This window comes from Rhinichthys klamathensis, unplaced genomic scaffold (genome assembly GCF_029890125.1).
Source record: "Rhinichthys klamathensis goyatoka isolate OS25496 unplaced genomic scaffold, OSU_Roscu_1.1 h1tg000488l_1, whole genome shotgun sequence".
In the NCBI taxonomy this organism is placed as follows: Eukaryota; Metazoa; Chordata; class Actinopteri; order Cypriniformes; family Leuciscidae; genus Rhinichthys; species Rhinichthys klamathensis.
Window position 1 is genome coordinate 192,501 of NW_026606975.1, and position 22,072 is coordinate 214,572.

The 22,072-nt window shown below is 38.9% G+C and overlaps 2 protein-coding genes across 2 annotated transcripts in view; one reads left to right on the forward strand and one right to left on the reverse strand.

Moving 5' to 3' along the window:
• The window catches only part of soat2 (sterol O-acyltransferase 2), a 19,017-nt gene extending 13,296 nt beyond the window's left edge, over positions 1 to 5,721 (forward strand). Inside the window, exons 11-15 of the mRNA XM_056237596.1 lie at positions 646 to 743; positions 1,223 to 1,321; positions 2,208 to 2,343; positions 3,137 to 3,282; positions 5,605 to 5,721. Of these exons, the coding sequence (XP_056093571.1) occupies positions 646 to 743; positions 1,223 to 1,321; positions 2,208 to 2,343; positions 3,137 to 3,282; positions 5,605 to 5,658 (533 nt within the window). The 3' untranslated portion in view covers positions 5,659 to 5,721. The remainder of the gene's footprint in view (positions 1 to 645; positions 744 to 1,222; positions 1,322 to 2,207; positions 2,344 to 3,136; positions 3,283 to 5,604) is intronic.
• A 7,491-nt stretch (positions 5,722 to 13,212) lies between these two features.
• Positions 13,213 to 22,072, reverse strand: part of igsf8 (immunoglobulin superfamily, member 8) — a 29,281-nt gene continuing 20,421 nt past the window's right edge. The window contains exons 4-7 of the mRNA XM_056237576.1: positions 21,309 to 21,388; positions 18,572 to 18,902; positions 16,961 to 17,386; positions 13,213 to 13,488 (exon numbers count right to left, since the gene is read on the reverse strand). Coding sequence (XP_056093551.1) covers positions 13,355 to 13,488; positions 16,961 to 17,386; positions 18,572 to 18,902; positions 21,309 to 21,388 — 971 coding nt within the window. The 3' untranslated portion in view covers positions 13,213 to 13,354. The remainder of the gene's footprint in view (positions 13,489 to 16,960; positions 17,387 to 18,571; positions 18,903 to 21,308; positions 21,389 to 22,072) is intronic.

Here is a 22,072-nt window from a genome sequence, read left to right on the forward strand (position 1 = left end):
CACACACACACACACACACGCTCCCTCATCCTGATGCTCTTCCACACCGCATTCCCAGGTACACACACACACACACACACGCTCCCTCATCCTGATGCTCTTCCACGCCGCCTTCCCAGGTGCACACACACACACACGCTCCCTCATCCTGATGCTCTTCCACGCCGCATTCCCAGGTGCACACACACACACACACACACACACACACGCCCCCTTATCCTGATGCTCTTCCACGCCGCCTTCCCAGGTGCACACACACACACACACGCTCCCTCATCCTGATGCTCTTCCACGCCGCATTCCCAGGTGCACACACACACACACACACACACACACACACACGCCCCCTTATCCTGATGCTCTTCCACGCCGCATTCCCAGGTGCACACACACACACGCTCCCTCATCCTGATGCTCTTCCACGCCGCATTCCCAGGTGCACACACACACACACACACACACGCCCCCTTATCCTGATGCTCTGCCACGCCGCCTTCCCAGGTGCACACACACACACACACACACACGCCCCCTTATCCTGATGCTCTGCCACGCCGCATTCCCAGGTGCACACACACACTCTCAGAAAAACTGTTTATGCATGTATTATTCAGGCAGTCTGTGTGATTTGAGACTTGTGTTCAGGGATGCTCATATTAATGTTGGGCTTCTATGCGTTCCTGCACTGTTGGCTCAACGCTTTCGCGGAGATGCTGCGTTTTGCTGACCGGATGTTTTACAAAGTAAGTGATCTCTCATTAGTTTAAAGTCAGGGTTATCAACTATTGTCTATATTATACAAACATAGAAAAGTTGCAAACACTTCACAATAAGGTTCCATTAGTTAACTACATTAGTTCACATGAACAATAAAAAAAAATAAAGCAATTTCCACATTTACGAACACACTATTAAAATCAAAAGTTGTGTCTGTAATTTTTTAATGGATCTGATGTCAATCATTTGTCCCTTAAAACTCACCAAAATGACATTTAAATGTTTTTTCATTGAATTTTTTTTTTATATCTTGAATGTAACTCGACACCCTTGCCTCAAATGAGCCCCACCTCCACTCACTCACTCACTCAGCTGTAAGACCTAATCATCAAAATGATAACTTTTGCACGATATTCTAATTTTTCGAGTTTCATCTGTAAATGCATTGCTTGTTGTTATTAACTAGTGCAGGTTCACAGGTTTCGTCTCGTCTCTCTTTCATCAGGACTGGTGGAACTCCACTTCTTTCGCTAATTATTACCGCACGTGGAACATCGTCGTACACGACTGGCTTTATTATTACGGCTACAGAGACTTCATCCGGGTGAGAACGAACACTCCTGAATCTCACCAGAGAATGTCTGATAAGGGGAGAACTCCCACTCTCAGTGAACTTCCGGCTCCTGAACTGGCTGCAGTTCCACTCTTGCTCCACATGGGGGCGCTCACAGGACGAGTGCAGAATGAATGGAGGTCTATGGAGCGATCCCCCTCAAAATCCACTTTTCTCAGGATATCATTTTTTGTCTAGTAATTTGAATGTTGTATTCGAAACGAGATGCAAAGAAATTACACGTTGGGTGTTAGAGTCACTTATTTGCTTTAAAATGTCAATGTCGTCATACACATCGTACGACCAGAGATACTGCTTTACGGCAATCCTTCAGTCACTTTGGTGCGTTCGCGCTCTGCACTTTCTGTTCTCTCGAGACAGCCGACACGGGTAAACACACGTGCTTGAAGAGTTTTTGTAAAACTAAAGTTCTTAACATTCTGGTCCGGATGCCACGATGCCATCAAGCGGTGTCTCTGGTCGTAATCAGTCCTTCACTGACCAACAGGCGTTCATTAGCGTGTTATAGGCAACAACAACTCAACCTGGAAGAAATCGAAAGGACATAAGTACTCGTTCATTCAGCTTTCAACCTATAACCCATGTTGAACTTGCAAAACCTACAATCTAATCTGAGATTTCTCAACGGCAATCGGGTGAAAGAGACATTTAGCCGTCTAGCTCCATAGACTCCCATTCACTCACGCACTCGGGCGATCGCCCCTAGTGGAGCTCTGGTGGAACTACAACCACAATTCGGTACAATAGGACTTAATAGGGAGTGGCCAGGCTCTCCGTAGACGGGCTCTGATCTCACTGTTAATATACATGTCACGTTTGAATAATTCTGACCATGTCTCTCTCTCGATGCCCTCAGCTGTCGGGTTATAAACTGCGCTCGATGGCCACACTGAGTGTCTTTGCCGTTTCTGCATTAGTTCATGAATACGCCTTCACTATGGGCTTCGGGTTCTTCTACCCGGTGATGTTCTGCACATTCGCGGGTATCGGTGGTAAGAACGCAAGTTTAACTAATTGATAACACTTTACAATAAGGTCATTTTGACAAATGGAACCTTATTGTAAAGTGTTACCAACTATTTGTATGTATTTGCTGTACTTAGTCAAACCAAAATTTATTCAGACACCTTCAACGTTTCTCACATTATCACACATAGTTCAGAAAACGGTAAAAAATATGACAAGTTATGAAATGAGTTGATATTTGACTGGTTTTGTCCGTCCTTCTGTTAGACTCTCACACATGAATTATGTTGAATATCTGTCAGCTGTTAAATTTAACTACACAATTAGATAATACCGGTTTAGCTCAACCAGTGACCAAGCAATGCTTCATGTTGTTCAGTCTGTGTGTAAAAAGAGCATTAGCAATTACAGAAAACGCACTGAAGAAAACATGATCAGCTCAAAGTGGAGGAATAAATGTTGGTCCCAAATTTGTATACATTTTAACAGTAGTCACTGTATGAAGAATTATTGGGTATAATATGTCACAGTTTACTTTATTTTGCTCTCCTCACTTACATAAATGAACTAGTGTCCTGCACACACTAGTAAAAAATAATATCAAAAATGATATCTGGTGCTTTAATAATTTTTTGTTTGACTGTATTTTAGAGCATTCTAGGATTTCCTCATCCGTAAATTAATTAATTAAATTAATACATGCATGCATTGCAGCCTTAAGATTTTGTCCAACATGAAATATCTAGACAGCATAATGACAAGTTAAAGAGTTAAAGAGCAGGCAGAAATGTGGTGATTTTGTGTGTTGTACCTTTCCAGTGGTGTTTAACTTCGCCATGAACGACAGCCGGAAGAGCCCGGTGTGGAACATCATCATGTGGATGTGTCTGTTCATCGGCCAGGGCGTGCACGTGTGCCTGTACTGTCTGGAGTGGTACGCGCAGATCCACTGCCCGCGCACTGGGGTGAGACTCCTCAGCGTGGGGGATTGCATACACCATGGAATAAAAAACAATCACAAAGATAAATCGCATCTTTTTATCTCAGATTTTTTTTTTACTCGATTCAGAGTTTACATCTCACAATTGTAACTTTTTCTTGTGATACTGTTTACATCTCGAATACTGAGTTGAATTCTGACTTTTTCCCCTCGTAATACTGAATTTACATCTCGCAATTCTGACTTTCTTCTCGTAATACTGAATTTACATCTCGCAATTCTGACTTTTTTTCTCATAATACTGAGTTTAAATCTCGCAATTCTGACTAATTTTCTCGTAATACTGAATTTACATCTTGCAATTCTAACTTTTTTTCTCATAATACTCAATTCTGACTTTTTTTCTCATAATACTGAATTTACGTCTCGCAATTCTGACTTTTTTTCTCGTAATACTGAATTTATGTCTCGCAATTCTGACTTTCTTCTCGTAATACTGAGTTTAAATCTCGCAATTCTGACTTTTTTCTCGTAATACTGAGTTTAAATCTCGCAATTCTGACTAATTTTCTCGTAATACTGAATTTACATCTCGCAACTAACTTTTTTTCTCATAATACTCAATTCTGACTTTTTTTCTCATAATACTGAATTTACGTCTCGCAATTCTGACTTTTTTTCTCGTAATACTGAATTTATGTCTCGCAATTCTGACTTTTTTCTCGTAATACTGAATTTACATCTCGCAATTCTGACTTTTTTCTCATAATAATGAATTTACATCTCGCAATTCAAACTTATTTTCACGTAATATTTTCTCGTAATACTGAGTTTACATCTCGCAATTCAAACTTATTTTCTCGTAATACTGAGTTTACATCTCGCAATTCTAACTTTTTTTCTCATAATACTCAATTCTGACTTTTTTTCTCATAATACTGAATTTACATCTCGCAATTCTGACTTTTTTTCTTGTAATACTGAGTTTAAATCTCGCAATTCTGACTTATTTTCTCGCAATACTGAGTTTACATCTCGGAATTCTGACTTTTTTTCCTCATAATACTGATTTTAAATCTCGCAATTCTGACTAATCTTTTCGTAATACTGAATTTACATCTCGCAACTCTAACTTTTTTTCTCATAATACTCAATTCTGACTTTTTTTCTCATAATACTGAATTTACGTCTCGCAATTCTGACTTTTTTTCTCGAAATACTGAATTTATGTCTCGCAATTCTGACTTTTTTCTCGTAATACTAAATTTACATCTCACAATTCTGACTTTTTTCTCATAATACTGAGTTTATGTCTCGCAATTCTGACTTTCTTCTCGTAATACTGAGTTTAAATCTCGCAATTCAAACTTATTTTCTCGTATTAACTGAGTTTACATCTTGTAATTTAAACTTATTTTCACGTAATAGAGTTTAAATTCTGACTTTTTTCTTTTTTCAACTTTTTCTCGGTGTACGTTTTTCTCTGCTCTTTTTGTTAAAAAAATAAAGTAACCAACTTTTTTGTGTTAAAGGTCAATTACCTTTTTTATTCCGTGGCAGAAATAAGCTTCCATACACCAGAACCCACTTCACTGCATCACAGCAGGATTCCCAGGCCATCTTTAAGCACCTCACACGGCCAAAGCTCCCAAACGCACAACAAAAACACTCACACTTGCGCTTTGATTAACGGATCACTGTTGGATCACACAGGCTCACAGTGCAGATGTCCCTCAAAGACTGTGAAGATTAAGTTCTGTCCAGGATTAGTTTAAGCCAACTGAAGAACACACTGACAGATGGTGCAAGACAGCTTAGAAATAAAGAACAACAAAGGGTTATAAAGTTATGAAATAACAAGAGATAGCAGAATAAAGGTGTCAAAAAAACCCATTGTAAAACGAACGGTACAAATAGTAATTTAAAAAAATGAAACATCCACTTGGTGGCGCTGCAGGGTCACTTTGAGTAAATCACCATTTCTATGCAAGTCAACAGGGTTTGAAACAACAAAGATGTGCAAATTATAAGAAAATATTAATTTTTGACTGAACAGTCCCTTTAAAAACAAGCAATTCTTGCATTTCCAGTCACTAATAAAATAATGAACAAAAACACAACTTTTTTTTTCTTCCGACACTTCAATGGTTATAATGAAAGCTTTCACAAGATCAAAAGCTCTGATTGGACACTGCATTCATGCGCTCAACAGGCTTCACTGTGATTGGCTACAACACTGCAAATAGAAATGTGTAGATGTTGTGTTTGCGCTCTCTTCAGAGTACAGTAACGCCATGAATCATATTTAACAACATGTTCATAGTTTGTTTGCTTTTTCTCAAAACAGACGAGCTTCTGGGAGCTAGTGACGCCACGATCATGGACGTGTAATTACCAGTGACATCATCACAGCGACTTCATCAGCATCAATATTTACTTCTGGTAATGACCATGTGCTTTGTGAGGGATTATGAAATATGTTACATTACATAACATACTTGAAATGACATTCATATTTCATGCTTAATGAAGCACATCAGCCTCTCTGTAAATGTGATGAGTGTGTATATATTTTAATGCACATTATAAACAAAATTTTCTTTTTAACTATTAAAATTGTACTGTTTAAGCTTATGGACCATAGTAAATACAACTCATTTTATATCTGAATTTATATTGTATTCTGAAAATGCAAAATCTGTACAATCGTAAATTAGTAAGTCACGAAATAAAACTAAAATACCAATAAATCAGGTATGATGTTTATTCTGTTCATCAGGAGCAGTTTCCATGTTTCATTAACAGTTCTTATTAGTATTGTATATCACCATGGTAACTGTTGTTTTCATAACCCCAAAATGCCACTATTTTCACTTTGTGTTATATATTTTTAAATGAGTGGTGGCTCATACCAACATTGAATTAACAAAAAATAGTTTGGGACTGTTATTTAATAGCTTAACCTCATAGACCTACTGTTTATTTATCAGCATTAGTCATATTCTTACAATTTATGTGCATGTTAAGTAAAGGGGGACAGTATATAATTTTGATGTTTATGACTTATAGCTTATGAAAATTCAAAATTAGAATATTGTGAAAATGTTTTCATAAGCTATAAACCATAATCATCAAAATTATAACAAATAAAGGCTTGAAATATCTCACTTTGCATGTAATGAGTCTATATAATATATTAGTTTCACCTTTTAAGTTGAATTACTGACATAAATGAACTTTTGCACCATATTCTAATCTTTCGAGTTTCACCTGTATTTTGCATGCGGAATAAGTGAGTAATGTTGTTGTTTTTTGAGAAATGACAATTTCAGAAGCTCATTTAGAAATAAACGGTTTATGTGCGACCTTGAAGGAATTGGCAAAAATCTCAAAAATGTTCCCAGTGTTCGGCTATAGCAGTTGTTATGGAGAGGTTGCAAAGGTGCACTGGAATACTATGCAAATTTAAGAGTGCAAAACACACTCTAACACTAGATCGCATGCAACTTTCCTAGAAGTTCATACAGGGTTCCCACACCTCGGTTAACTTCAAATTCAAAGACCTTTCAAGGACTTTCCAGATCCAATACCCTCAAATTAAAGGACTTAATGTGGGGACACACTTATTGTGTCCAACAGTAAACATTGAGGTTTCATCGTAGTAGTTTTGTGTGCGCGTGAACGTAGGGCTGTCACCTAACGTTCGGAAATCGATTGCACAATCGATCGGACCAACCAACACAAGTTTCGAAAACGAAAATAGGGAATTGATTTTAACGGCCTTTTTTTTATTTTATTTTTTACAAAAAATGTGTTTTAGGTGGACAGATCAATACAGGCAGAGGCGGCGCCAGGGGGGGTCTCAAGACCCTCCCAAAAAATGCTTTGACCCCCCACCCCCTTCCTGATTAAAAAAAATATATATCCGGGATAAATATTTAAAAATGTTTATCTTCAAACACGCAGAACAATAATAATTAATAATTTATTCGACATACAAAATATATAAACATAAGAATCACGTTCCCTCTAAGCTGCGCGCGTGCGCGGTCGTGCACTTCTGATGCCGCGGCCGCGCAGAAAATAATATGCCACGCGGAGGACTGACGCGAAATGTGTGGGGAAATCCATTTGATTGTATGTGAGAAATAATTGCAGTGCTCAAACTGGTGAGTGCAGTTAACAGGTTTCAAAGAAAGAGAATGATGTGAGCGCGTGTGATTGGCAGTGAGTCGTGTGTGCGGACCAAATAGCTCAATACAAGAGGCGACGAGAAACGCAAAGACGTGAAATAAAATCACAATATCATGTTTTAAAGAAGAGTGGTTTGATTAAAGTGGTGGAAATAACGGATGATGGACACAGAACGGTAACAATTACACACACACCCGCGTGCAAACTCAAAATACATCATTAGTTTACATAGATTTAAATAGTTTCAGGCATGGTTAGATTAGGCTACTATAAAAGAGTTCACATATTGACTTTTCTTGAAAATATTTAGCTATTAGATCTAGCTATTTACAGTAAATGCTTCAGTTTGTTTTCATATTATAATAATATAATATGAAAACAAATTGAAGCATTTAAACTATCACTTCAAATACTTAAATTCATTTTTTTATATTATATTATATTGGGCATATATTTTATTATATTATAAGCCTAAATAAAGAATCTCACAAGGGTATTGTTTAGGGCTCATTGCCATTAAAAAGTTTGAAACCCCCTGCTAAAGAAAATACAGGCTAGGAAATTCATAAGCTATAAACAATCATTTAACTTTGATGGTTTAATGCTGCCTGTACAATTAATTGACTGTACAAAAACACTTTATGGTTTTCCTAAACCATCTCAGTGTAACAGCTTAATTTTCTTTTATAATATATTATATTATTGTAAAGAATTGAACTGTCCTGCAGAAGATTTTGTAAATAATTTTTCATAGGATTTCTTAGTAAAGACTGGAAACAGAGGACACCGAGGAATTGGAGGATGAGGAGGATACTATTTTGTAAATATGTTTTCTGTCATGGGTGTGGCTATGGCAATTAAAGTTCGAGCATATTGTTTGCAAACTGCAATTGATTAATTAATTAAAAACAAAAAACCGTCGGTGTGTGAATGGGTGAATGTGAGGCAATATGTAAAGCGCTTTGGTGGCCATTGGGTCTGTGAAAGCGCTATATAAATGCAGTCCATTTACCATTTACCATTTGTTAAGTAGCAGCAATATGCAGTTATTAGCCGTGTCCACTGTATTTTTTGTTGGTTTTCATGAGACCCCCCTTGAAATGACCAGGACCCCCCATTGCCCCCCCAATCAAAATTGTCTGGAGCCGCCACTGAATACAGGACACAGAACATGTAGGATGTTGGAAAATAAAAATGTCTTTTCTGTTAAAGGTGCATTGCGCAACTTTTCATGTTAAAAATACCTGTTTTTCTATCCTATACATGCTTAAAGAACTGCCTGATGGGCTGATTGAGCCCTTCTCTGATCACTGCGATTGCCTCTATAATCCTGTACAGTAAAATATATAAGAGGGATTCGGGACGGAGTTTGAGACTGGGCGTGACGTCATGCGTGTTCACGCTCACCTGGCTATGTCTGGCAGGTTTGTGTATTCGCCGGCGCCGCCATTCTCCGTATCAGCGAAGACAACTCGTGCGTCAAAGGTAGAAGATGGATTCAAAGAGACCGGCTTGTAGTCCATTCCAAACTCCACGTAAAGTAAAGAAAAGAAAACTTTTGTCTAGTGCCACCAAAAGGTCCAAATTGGAGTCAGACAGGCGTCGGAGTAAGACGAGAGTCAACATCGGGAAGGCTTTCAACAAATGGAGAGATCTCCGGTCTGCTCTAGGGCTCAAACGGGATCCTCAGTTGGCTTTTTTCTTGATAAAACGGTAAGATATAGCCCAGTCTCTAATGTCTGATACGGCAAATCTATGTATGACAACAAATGACGATAAGTAAAATGTGTAATTCTTTAAGTTTAGCGTAAGCTAGATACATGTACAATCAGAATTGGTTTTACTACCATTGTTAGTGAACAGTTTCATAAACTAGGAATATATCAAAATATCTACTAAATAAATCAGCGCTACATGTAGTTTAGTGATTAGCAAAACAGTTCAAGATTCTTGAGTGTGATATAACATGCCGAAAAATATGACAGATAATTAGACAGATATTTTGAGTAAATTATAACAGAAAAAGGATGTATTGTTATTGGAATATTCTACTTAGCAGATCAATACAACAGGCTGAACCCCGCAAGTCTTCGGCGGATTAGCCTGTTTTGGCTTTTATGAAAACGTCATGGTGACATTTGATTGTTTATTACCTTGAGACATTTGAGTGAACGTTGTTGACCAACCGTGTACGGTATGATTATTATTTTGAGCTTTTGCGAAGTAATCAATTATATTGTTCATGAACGTGTTTTCATAACAATACTATCATAGGTGGAAACAGTAAACACATAAACAAAGTTTTCTACTACCCCCGTTTTCCCCTTACACATAAGAGTAATTTACTCAAATGCCTTTCCTTGCATATATTTGAAATGACTTGCAGATTTATAACTTTATTACCTCTGAAGACATTTTGGCTGTACACCAAAGATCTGTGCGGCTGATGCTCCTTTAGTTATGAACAGCTCGTGCATGCGTGTGTGTGTGTGTGTGTGGTCTATGAGCGTGCACAACTCTGGTTGCAGTTTCGCTTGTCGCCAGAGGGGGCGTAGTTCTGCAAAAACTCAGAGACTTACGTTTTGCACCTTTAACCAAATACTTTTTAATATTCGCTATTACTTCAATGCAAGTGAACAAGCGCGCCGTTATTTGTTGTGTAGTGACGTGTGTGTGTTCAGTGAGCCAGAAATGCGCAGATTCTGTGTAATACGCTGTATTTAATATATCATGAGGATCACGAGTTGCGTATTTGCGCTAAATCCGCGCAGATTTGTCTTACACGAACTTCCCCAGCAAAGTGAGTAAACACAGAAACACGCCAGATTGGCTCGTGATTTGACAGCGTTTCCCGACAAAGTTCATTTTTACCCGCATTTGGCGGTTCGAGGGAGTTAATCTCAATCCCTGAATGTTGCGCTCCTGTTTGTCATTGTGACGAAACTCCACACCAATAAATCATCAGGAATATTGCTGACTTGTGCGTCTCAAGCGCCCTCTTTACGCTCGTCCTAACGCCTGTTAGGTGTCCGTGGATTTGCCTGTATTTGGTGTTGAAAATGGAAACGTCTTTAGACATGGAAAATCGATTCAATGAACACTTATGTCTCAAAATTCGAACAGGATTTTTTCACAAAAGTGACAGCCCTACAGGGCAGCGTACAACACAAAGTACCTAACGCGGGAAACACTAAACGTAACGCGCAAATGCGCGTAACTAGCGTAAATCAAGCAAGCTAGTGTGCAAAGGCCACGAAGTGTTGGTGAAATAACACATTAGCGGATCGGAGGGAATAATATGGAATTTATTTCCTTGCACAAAATAAATTCAAGCACTTTCAAGGACCTGTGAATCCATGCGTGTTTATTTTCAAAACATTTCCAGGGCCTTGATTTTTTTTTTTTCAGATTCACAAACTTTCAATGATTTTAAGGACCCGTGGGAACCCTGTTCATAACTGTGTGCAAAAACAATAATGTGACATCTCTTATCAGGGCATGTTTTATTCAGGAACCTCAAGCACCATCAACACAAAACAGAAGCAGACAATGAAACCACCGGCGACAAAATCTTACAAAACGCAGTGCAAGAAAACACAGTTACAGCTTCAAAACCAAGACATGAGCATTACTGCATATTATTATGCAATGCATATAAAAAGGTAAGACAACGAATGATGGCGTTCAGCATGATCGTTTCCAGCTAAAACAAACAAACATTTCATCCCATCCAACAACATTTGAGCCGAAGTGCACAGGAGGAGTGTTTTGTGTAACGCAATTCATGCACAATTTATCACGGCGTATAAATGCTGCGATTGAAATCATAAAACAGCACAACTGAGGAGAGAGAACGACACGTCTTCTGTCTGAAACGGGACGATTGCATCAAGTCCGCATGACACGAGACGCTTCATCCCGTAAACAAGAGGATTAATATCCAGTCATTCAGCGTTTAGTCACGTGGCATAAGAGGATAAATCAGATTTCAGCGACTGAACGCTGTAAATAAGCAGAAACACAGAATCCCTGATGTTAATGTGGCTTTCACATTAGTCCAATCCCAGAGAGCAACTGCAGGAATCACATCACAACCATAACACACATCTCTCATCTATCTAACGTACCGTCTGCAGGCTTACAAACCCATATTTTGGTGAATGCATGGAGAAAATGAAGACTAATCTGCATCTGTAATAACCCTCCTATTATCAATTCCTTCGAAAGACAAAGAAAAAAACAGTCAGTGTCTATTTTAACAAATGGGTCCTTCTATAACAATGCCTTTAAAACAGGGTGAGTGGGTCATATTTCTAAAAACATCAATTTTTCAAACATATTTAACTATGTAAAATTGATTACAGTCACAGGTTTGACTATTTTAGATAAGATATTGAGACATATGCTGATCCTAGAGTTCACTTACAGAACAGAACAATATTGTTTAGCCCGGAAACACAACTTGATTTCATTGCTAATGATGGACAACAAAAGGCACCCGTTTTTGTAGATGCACGAAACAGGATGATTTTCAAATATACAAGATTTGGTCCTGGTCTCACTTTGGTCCTGTACGTGCAGTTGGAAATCCTGGAAAATGTTACTACTAAACATCTACAGCATTTCGATTCTCGGCGAGCTCATTTATCGTTGTGTGCGGAGAGCCTCGTTTCCAGAGCGTCTCTCCTCTCCGTTCTGTGTCTTTATAAGGTAAAGTGGTTTTGTGTCAATAAATTATCTAAGTGGTTATTTCATTTTTGTAGCCTTTTAGGTAAACATGGGAAACTGCCACTCTGAACTCCTCAGAGCTGATTGGGCCCCGTGTTATTACTCGTATATTCAGGTGAATTTCACAGAAATGCCAAGAAAATGTCTTTTGAAGATGTTCTGCACATTTTTAAGAGCTTCTTCACATTGTTTAAACATTCTTTTCTCCCACAATTTTCATTACTGTAATGCAAAAAAAAAAAAAATCCAAAATTATATTTTATATTTTCTAAGTACAATTACAATTAAGTTGAATTATTAAAATTGTTAAGTACAATTATAAGTTTTTAGTACAACAATCACCACAATTGTTGTATTGAATTTATGGAAAAATGTGAACATTTGTGAAATTTGACATTTGGTTGTAAATTTATTTTAATTTGTTGTTTTATATTGGTTTAATTTCCATAAAAAATATGTTGCACACTCTGCACAAAAAAATTATATTAAAACTAAAAATATAGTTATTTTTCTTTCGATTTTGGAGTCAAATATGACCTGGACATTTCTTAATTTTGTAAAATTCACCATTCACAATGTAGAACAGAAGAATGAACTTACGTTAAGAACACATTACTGTGCAATTGGCAGGAATTCGCTCCCATGATTTGACTGGAACTGCTCAGTATATTCAATATATTTCATACACTTTTTGAATACAAAAAGTGAAAATGTGAAAAACTATGGCATACCATAAAAAGTATTTTATACTAACAGGTAACAGAAATATGAGCACATGTTATAGCACTGTAAAAACAGTGAGTGATTTCAGTGTGTTTATTATTATAAGTGGTTCTGCTAGTTCTCCAAAACTGCATTCATGTTCTAGTTTAAACCGAGCGAGTGGTTTATTTACATCCACCATGTGACGTCCTTAGAGCGAATAGAAACAGTGCAGAACACAATGTCACAGCTTGAAGTGAATCTACATGCATTTGTGTATATGTTACCATCCACATATGGATTAATATAACATGAGCATCCAGTACATGTTCAGTATCGTTCTGATGCCGTTTCCAATTGTGAGTGCAGTGCACATTACGTCAAGACTGCCGAAATACCTTAAACCAGTTTTTCTTTGCTCCAATCAAGTCTTTGAATGTTCTCACTGGTTTTCCATGAGGGTCTCATACGTCCTACTTCCTTATGCGAGAGTGCTGTCTAGCCAGTCTCTTCATGAAGCAACACGTCACCGTTGCAATAATCAGTGCGCCCACGAACAGCGCCGACGCCACGCCGACCACGAGGGGAATGAGCAGCAGATCAGCAACTGGGGAGAAGAACACATCAATGATCAGTCTTTCAGTTCACCAGATCCATCAAGCACACTAGGCCTGTCACTCACGATTAAAGACGAGTACTCGATTTGAAAAAATCCTCGATTGCGATTTACCCGTGTAAAATCCTGTAGTGTGAACTAGGCATTACCCGTGTCGAGTAATCGGCAAAACACCAGAAGTGGCGCGATCCACGGACCAGAATCCATGAGCCGCAATATTACACCGTTTTCTAAGGCTACGCAATATATTTAAAACCATAATATAGCATTGTGCTATTGTGAGATCATAAAGGCTGCGATTTAGTTGAATAAATACAGTCAAACCAGCATTATTCACCATCTCTCACAGTATCACAGTTTAGAAAATGGTAATAAAATATGGCAAGAGTTATTAAATGAGTTGATATTTGACTGGTTTTGTCCGTCCTTCTGTTAGACTCTCACACATGAATTATGTTGAATATCTGTCAGCTGTTAAATTTAACGACACAATTAGATAATACCAGTTTAGCTCAACCAGTGACCAAGCAATGCTTCATGTTGTTCAGTGTGTGTGTAAAAAGAGCATTAGCAATTACAGAAAACACACTGAAGAAAACATGATCAGCTCAAAGTGGAGGAATAAATGTTGGTCCCAAATTCGTATAAATGTCACTGGTAGTCACTGTATGAAGGTATCATATGCCAGTTTACTTTATTTTGCTCTCCTCACTTACATAAATTAACTAGTGTCCGGCACACACTATATGAAAAATTATATCTGGTGTCGAAAACGATATTATCTATCGCCCATCCCTATCAATGAGTCTTTAAGTTCACCAGATCATGCAAGCACACTATGAGGAACGAACTTGAAAACTTCTGCACATTCTGACACTAGGCTTGCTACGGTAGTCGGTGTTACACGGTGTTCAGGCGCAACACCGGTTTCATCACTTGTCCACCGCGACACCGCAAAAAAAATAAAAAAATAGAAATATAGGCATATATTTATATATTTAACGCAATTACGCAGTAGGCTATCCGTTTTTTTCTGTCACCCACTGACTACCGTTGTATGATCACGCTCTTATTAATGTGAATGATATTAAGTGCGGCAAGACTAAAGAGACCGCGCTGTCCTGCCTACACACACACACACACACACGCGTGCGACCCACAGAAAAGACGCGCGTCAGTATCGAGTTCTCTCTCGGGCTTGAACAAACCATAACACACACAAATTATGCCAAAACGTCAGTTTTGACGAGTGTCCTCATAAGAGCAGTCTTAAATGATTTAAATAAAGTCTTAAATTAACGTAGAGATTTGTGAGAAAATGGGACGCGTGTCGATCGCGTCTCTGTCAGCAGCTGGTCTTAAAGTGTCATTAAAGTAAATCAAAAAACATAGGTAAGAGAGTAAATGACTCACTAAGACCCGGAGCCAGGAGGATTATCAAACCGGTAGCCTAATAATCATGAATGCACACTGCTATCTTTAACACATCTCCGGTGAACGGCTTCTTCACGCAAAAGAAAAACTCTTCATGAAGCGCAATGAAATTCAGCGACCTGGCGTTTCCTGATGGATCGAGGTTGTTCGTTAATAGAGATGCACCGATTGATCGGCTGGTGTCCGGAATCGGCCGATTTTCACGTGATCGGCCATGATCGGCGACCGGCCGGTCAGTCTGACAAGCCGATTTTATGCAGGTCAAATGCACTCGGGCGCCGCATGATTAACATCGCGCAACATCAGCATCACACGTGCACACGGAACACACATGTAGGAAACCTCGTGAATGAATTACGACCGTTTCACACCGCAAGCGTGAGCAGCGGGGTTTTTTTTTCTTCGGCGTGCATGTTAATCAGTGAGTGCATTCACACCGGGAGCCGGAGCAGCGCGTGAGCGTCGAGCAGGAGCGTCGCGTGAGCAACAGTGAAGCGCGGGTTTCAGCGCCGAGTCTATTCTGCTCGCGCTCAATTAAAGTGAAAGCATACTTTTGATGGACAAAATAAATATGATTTCACCCCAAAAGTGCCCAAAATGCACAGAATTTGCACGTCTGGTGTGTTTTAACAAGAACTGAAGTAGCCAGGCTATGTCAGAAAAGAAAATTAAGACTCAAAAATATTTATAGAAAATAACTTGTTTTTATTCCCAATTGTTTCCCTGCACATGCTCCACTTGTCCTGTTTAGCCTGGCTGGACATGTGTCAGATGAGAGAAGAACTGTTTGAGAAATATAACTTGCCATTGATGTACAAGTGATTGGAATAGGCAATGTGTGTGTGTGTGTGTGTGTGTGTGTGTGTGTGTGTGTGTGTGTGTGTGTGTGTGTGTGTGTGTGTGTGTGTGTGTGTGTGTGTGTGTGTGTGTGTGTGTGTGTGTGTGTGTTGAGATATATACTGCAAGGGTAGGCTATATTTATTTTATTTTTATTTGTTATTTATATATTATTTTATTGCCATTACCTGTTTTCATACAGAAGTTTAGTATGCTAAATATATCAATTTTTTTTAGTTGGATATTGGATGTGAAAAGGAAATGGTTCTTCCATAACACTGCACTTTAGATGTGTGTGGATTTCCCACACCAGGAGTAATTTATATAGTCCTATTTTATAATGATTATCTGTTAAAAAAAATGTTCTATGCAAAATGTTCTATTAGAGAGAAGATAGAAAATAAATATTTGTGTGTGCTGTAAAGTGGTTTAAAAAAAGGAAATCGGAATCGGCTAAAATCGGCATCGGCAGGTCAAACTCAAGAAAAATCGGAAATCGGAATCGGCCTAGAAAATTGTAATCGGTGCATCTCTATTCGTTAACTTAATTTTATACGTGCAACTCACGTAGCCTATGAGGACACTGACAACGTGCTGACAGACAGGACCGAGCAGGTAATATTTAATATGAAACAAAGTCTCAACTTTCAAATTTGGTCAGTCAAAGAAAATTAAACAATAGGCCTACCGTTTTGTGGCTCTGTGTCGTGAGAGATTGCCTCAGTTAAAGACAAGTTCAAATCCACCGACGTTAGTCTACTAATCTAGACTACTCTCCTGACTGCTTTGTCGGACAAAAATGGTGGATTTTGATTTGTCAGATCACATCAAACTCCCTGCGAAGGATGAATTGACGCTAATGTATAAGTGACAGTGAAGTGCACACTGCTGCAGTAGCACCGCGATGTAAAAAAAATGTGTTTCGTTTTCAAATGAGCGGCAATTCAGCGCACAATAACAAAACAGTGTTGCTCCGCACGACCACCATTATGCATGCCCGTGCAAACGCGCGCATTTTACATGTGCCTTTAAATTAGAGATTTAAAAGCCCCCGCCGGTGATACCGCTATTACCGGTGTTGTAACACGTCGATTAACCGGTGTGAAAAAATCCTCACCGTCACATCCCTATCTGACATACAGGCGATTCCTGTATAGAGCAAATTCGATCTAATGAAACGGATCACACTCACCTCGGGCATACAGGTACAGGTGTACGGTCTCGGACTCTGCTCTCGCACCCGTGTTATACCACCCGCCGCGCGGATCCTGCGACCAAACCTCGGCTTGACACTGATAGTGCCCCTGATCCTCTTCACGCGCCGAGAAGATCCTTAGCCTGTAGCTCGTGGCAGACACGCGGTCGGCGCTCAGATCGCTAGCGTTGCTGTAGATGCGCGTGAGCCCGTCGTAGCTCAGGGTTGCTATGAGTTTTCCTGTGGCGTCCTTGGAAAACGTGACGTCTTTCCTCGCCGGCTCCTCGGGCTTCTGAAGCCACTGCACCTCCACTTGTGAAGAAGCGCTAGTTTCCACAGAGACGTTGCAGAGCATCGTGATCGTACTGCCGCGTCTCAGGAGCGGGCGACGGGGAAGATCGACGCTGGCAGACACACGCACATCTGAACCGGGGCATAAACACACAAACACAGCATGATAAACTCTCAGCACGGCGTACGGTGAATCTCATGGAAATAAGTCTGAGTCAAAAGTCAGCCTAAAATAAAAAAAAAATGATTTTTGTGCATTTTGTTTAGCATTATGAATCGATAGATATCAATATCGATCTGCCCACCAAGACTGCATTTATTTGATCAAAAATACAGTAAAAATTTTGAAATATTATTATGATTCAAAATAGCCGTTTTCTATGTGAATATATTGTGAAATGTAATTTATTCCTGTTGAATTTTCAGCATCATTACTCCAGTCTTCAGTGTCACATGATCCATCAGAAATCACTCTAATATGATGATCTGATGCTCAAGAAACATTTATGATTATTATCAAACAGTTTCATTTTTATTTTTCAGGCTTCTTTGAATATTAAGTTTAAAAGAACAGCATTTATTTGTAATAGAATCTTTTGTAACATTATAAATGTCTTTACTGTCACTTTTGATCAATTTAATGTGTCTTTTCTGAATAAAAGTATTAATTTCATTAAAAACCTCAAATTTTTAGAACAATAGTGTATTTATCAGTATTGATGTATTTGCTCTAATTAATGCATGAAGTGAAATACAGCAAATGTCTAGTTACAAATAATCAAGGCATGTTTCTCCACACTGCTTTTCACTAAATGAACACAAGGAATAACATTTAATAATAATTTCCTCTATATGCATTTCTATCAAAGCTTGTTTCCGCCACACAAAAAAAATAGAGACTTTTTATCTCACAATTGCGAGTGTATATCTCACATTTCTGACTTGTTTTCTCACATTCTGACTTTTTATCTCAGAATTGCGTGATATAAAGTTACAATTGTGTTATAAAGTCAGAATAGTAAGATATAAACTCATAATTATGAGGAAAAAAGTCAGAATTGCAAGATGTAAACTCGCAATTGTGAGATAAAAAGTCTTAAATATCTTTTAAAATGTTTTATTCTGAGGCGGAAACAAGCTTTCATATATTTCAATACCAAAAAATAGTATTAAAACAGTTATTCTTAAGTGATGATGCAAGTTAATTGAGTTCTGATTTACAGAAGTGAAAAATCCAAAATGATTAAAGGAAAACGAATTGAAAAAAGTAAACATTTTATGACTTCACTCACAAAACAACAACAAACAAACACCCACCGTCAGTCTTCAGGCTCACAGTGACCCAGTCCGATCTCTGCGTGATCGTTGCGGGACTCGACGGGCCCGGCGTTAGCCTCCCGGCGTAGACGCTCACGGCGCACCGGTAGAGTCCGGCGTCAGCGGGGTGAACGGAGAACAGGCGCAGAGAAAACTTCCCATCAGCCTCCTTCTCCATACTGCCGCCCCCCGCTCTGCTGACATCATCGCCCCATGTGACCACGCCGTCGGGTCCCAAGCGAGACACCTCCACCTCCACGCCACCCGTCGGCCCGCGCCGCATCCACTGAACCAGCAGCGCCGAGCGGTTCCACGCGCCCACGCCAGTCACCTGACAGGATACAAGATATAATCCCACCGGTTAATCGAAGAGTCACAACACCTGTAATACTGGTATCACCGGCGGGTATTACGCTGTGGTGCTCTTCGCTAACGGTCAAAAATGGTTTTTCAATGCAATTAATGTAATATATTTTAGTTTGATAATGTTTTTTATTTCATATTTTTGTATTTTTAGGGTACTAAATTATATTTTCACTGCATTTAAACTCCATTTATTCACTTTTTGAGCATAGACCTGAAAATTACATTTCCAACTTAAACTGTCGTGAATTTTAATGCTTTAAGCAACAGACTTAAGTTTGACCTCTTTTCAAAGACGACACTTGGCAGATTGTTGCTGAAGTGAAAAAAGTTTTAAAAAGTGAACGTAAAAAAAAAGTAACAATTTTCAGTTTATTGTTATGTAAAATGTGCAAAAATGCCATTTTCAATTTTTATGTTTTACTCTAAAACTGTGAGAAAATCAAAACCATAAAGCTAAACAAGTTAAAAGTTAAAACAACTCAAATCTCAAAAGATTTGCTTTCAGTAAGATTTTATTTGACCGCAGTACCAAAAGTTCCCACTAGGTGAAGTTAGTCTCCCATTCATTTCCTATGCGCTCATTGTTGACCACGAAGAGTACAAGTGTGACTATTTTATTAAGGACCATTTAACCGGTTTGTATCATGTCCATGATTTAGTTTTGTGTGTTTATACGGCAAGTGCCAAAACCTTTACCAAATCTCGTTAGGCTTGGGTATCGAGTATCGATTGGAACCGGGACTAGCTTTTCGATTTTCCCGGAATCGTTCAAAAGTTTAAATTTCGATTCCTAGTTTCGATTCACAATCCGCCGACCGGACACGCCCGCGGTAGCAGAAGCGCGGCTGTCTGCTTTGCGAGTGGCAAAACGCATTTTCCAGCTGCACAGCTAGCACTGTGAGTGTCTGGCTCACTCATTGGCTGTGCTGCGGCAACTGCACATCCAATGGTGGGGGCGCCTCCAACGTGTGCGCCAATGAGCTAGCATTACATCATACACGTCAGAGCCCGCCAAGGGGGCGTGGCCCGACGCCCCCGAAAAAATAGCCATTATAGCAGCAGTTTACCACAGCTTGCTCGGAGCGTTCAATGTCGGTTATATTTACTGTAAAACTTCAATTAATGTTAATAATATTTGTTTCAATCACTGAATGAAGCCTGCTATATTTAGGACAAGAGTCGTGACCTTAAATTGCTTGCACAAAACTCTTGATCCAGCACTCAACATTTGTTTATTGTTGTTCATTTAAACCGTTATGCGCAGAGAGCGTGAGGGCGAGAGAGAGAGCCTGCGGTTGAGCGAGAGTGAGGTCTGCGTTCTTGGCCATTAGTTGATTTACTTGTTTTTGTGTAAGTTAATACGTTGTCAAATATGTTTAAACTTAAACTACCTATACAAGTAGTTATGTCTCTTTGTATTAATTTGTCCTGTTATTGACGTAATGCGCGTCATTGACAAAATGCGCAACCAGATGTTCGAATAGTTCGAATATATGTGGTTTCTTTAGAGGGAATATTCGAACGTCATTTTTGAGAAATTTTGACAGCCCTAGGTTAGCCCTTCAGTGGGAGCACGGTAACATGTTCAAGTATCTGCAGCATCATACACTCATGTGTAAATGTGTTTTCATGAGGTTTTCAAAAATAAAGCTCTCTTGAGGAAAGTGTACCCCTGTTAAAATATATTCATAATTTATAATATTTATATTCAAGTTCATTGATTTGATATTTATATTGTAGTTGAAAACAGCCCTGTGAGAAATTCATAGTAAAGTTCATAAAAAGTTAAAAGTTCATAGAATTAAAATTGATGGAGAAGGTCAGACTATGTCCTTCAGAAAGACTGTTGGTTAGCTAGCTCATTTAAAATATCCTTAACTTTTTTGACCCCGCCTCTTAAAAGAATCGGAATCGAGAATCGTTAGGAACCGGAATCAAAACAAGGAATTGGAATCGTTCAAATTCAAACGATACCCAACCCTAAATTTTTCACCAGAGGGTTAAATCGCTAATTTCGAAAGCGAAATTAAAATGCGCATGTCCGCACGGGTATTCATAATGGTGCGGAGCAGGGCGAGCGTTTTCTATTAATTACTACCATAGGAATGAACTGAAAACGCTCGCTCTGTACCTGTGGACACGCACCATATGAACGCCCGTGCGCATTTTAGTTTCGTTTTTAAATTAGCACCAATTCAGGGGCGGATTGCTTGAATGGTGAGTTCATTAGCCTATTATTCTTAATGAAAAACACAACACCAAAACAGTACACAATGGCAAATTCGCTTAAATAAGCGCTTTTACATTTCGCTTTACATTTGCTTCTGAACACTGGTTACACCTTCAACACCGACTATCGTAGCAAGCCTACCTGACAGGTGAGGCTGAGAGGAGCGCCGAGCTGCAGAGAGACGTCACCGTCTGGAACCGAGCGAACGCTCAGAGTGTCCACTAAACAGGGAAACACAATCACACAAGCTGGTTATTCAATTCACAGCAGCACTCGCACACTAGCCCGTATACATGTGTGTTCTTAACAGTGGTGGAGGAAGTACTGAATCTCAGTACTTAAGTAAAAGTTCATATAACCAGAGACATATTTACTTTAGTGAAAGTAGAAGTATCACAATGACAACCCTACTTAAGTAAAAAGAACCTGATTTTAAATGTACTTTAAGTATTAAAAGTAAAAGTACTTGGATAACAATTTATTCTCTTAATGTCTATATTCTAATGATTAATAAAACAGTTAATCCTCCTAACTCATTCAACCTAATACTCCTATATTATGATGTTCAATAATGATGGGAAAGCCGTTATTTTTTAAGTTTCTGTCACCATTTCTGAACAAGCTTGCAATTAGGCAATATACATCACATCAAGCTTAATGTGACGGGGTCTGGCTGTAAACGCGATTAATTTATGGCGTAATTCTGAACCTCTTGGCTTGCCATACTAATCCTAACCAAACGTAGAATACACACGCACCCCACACCACTACTAAATCTACCCTAACCTACCCATGCGTATCCTATGCACATTAAACAAATTTTCGCATATAAATTGCACGATAAACACACTGCGTGCTATAGAGACGCATTTAGTGTGACCGGGTTGATATGGCAACCAAACTTC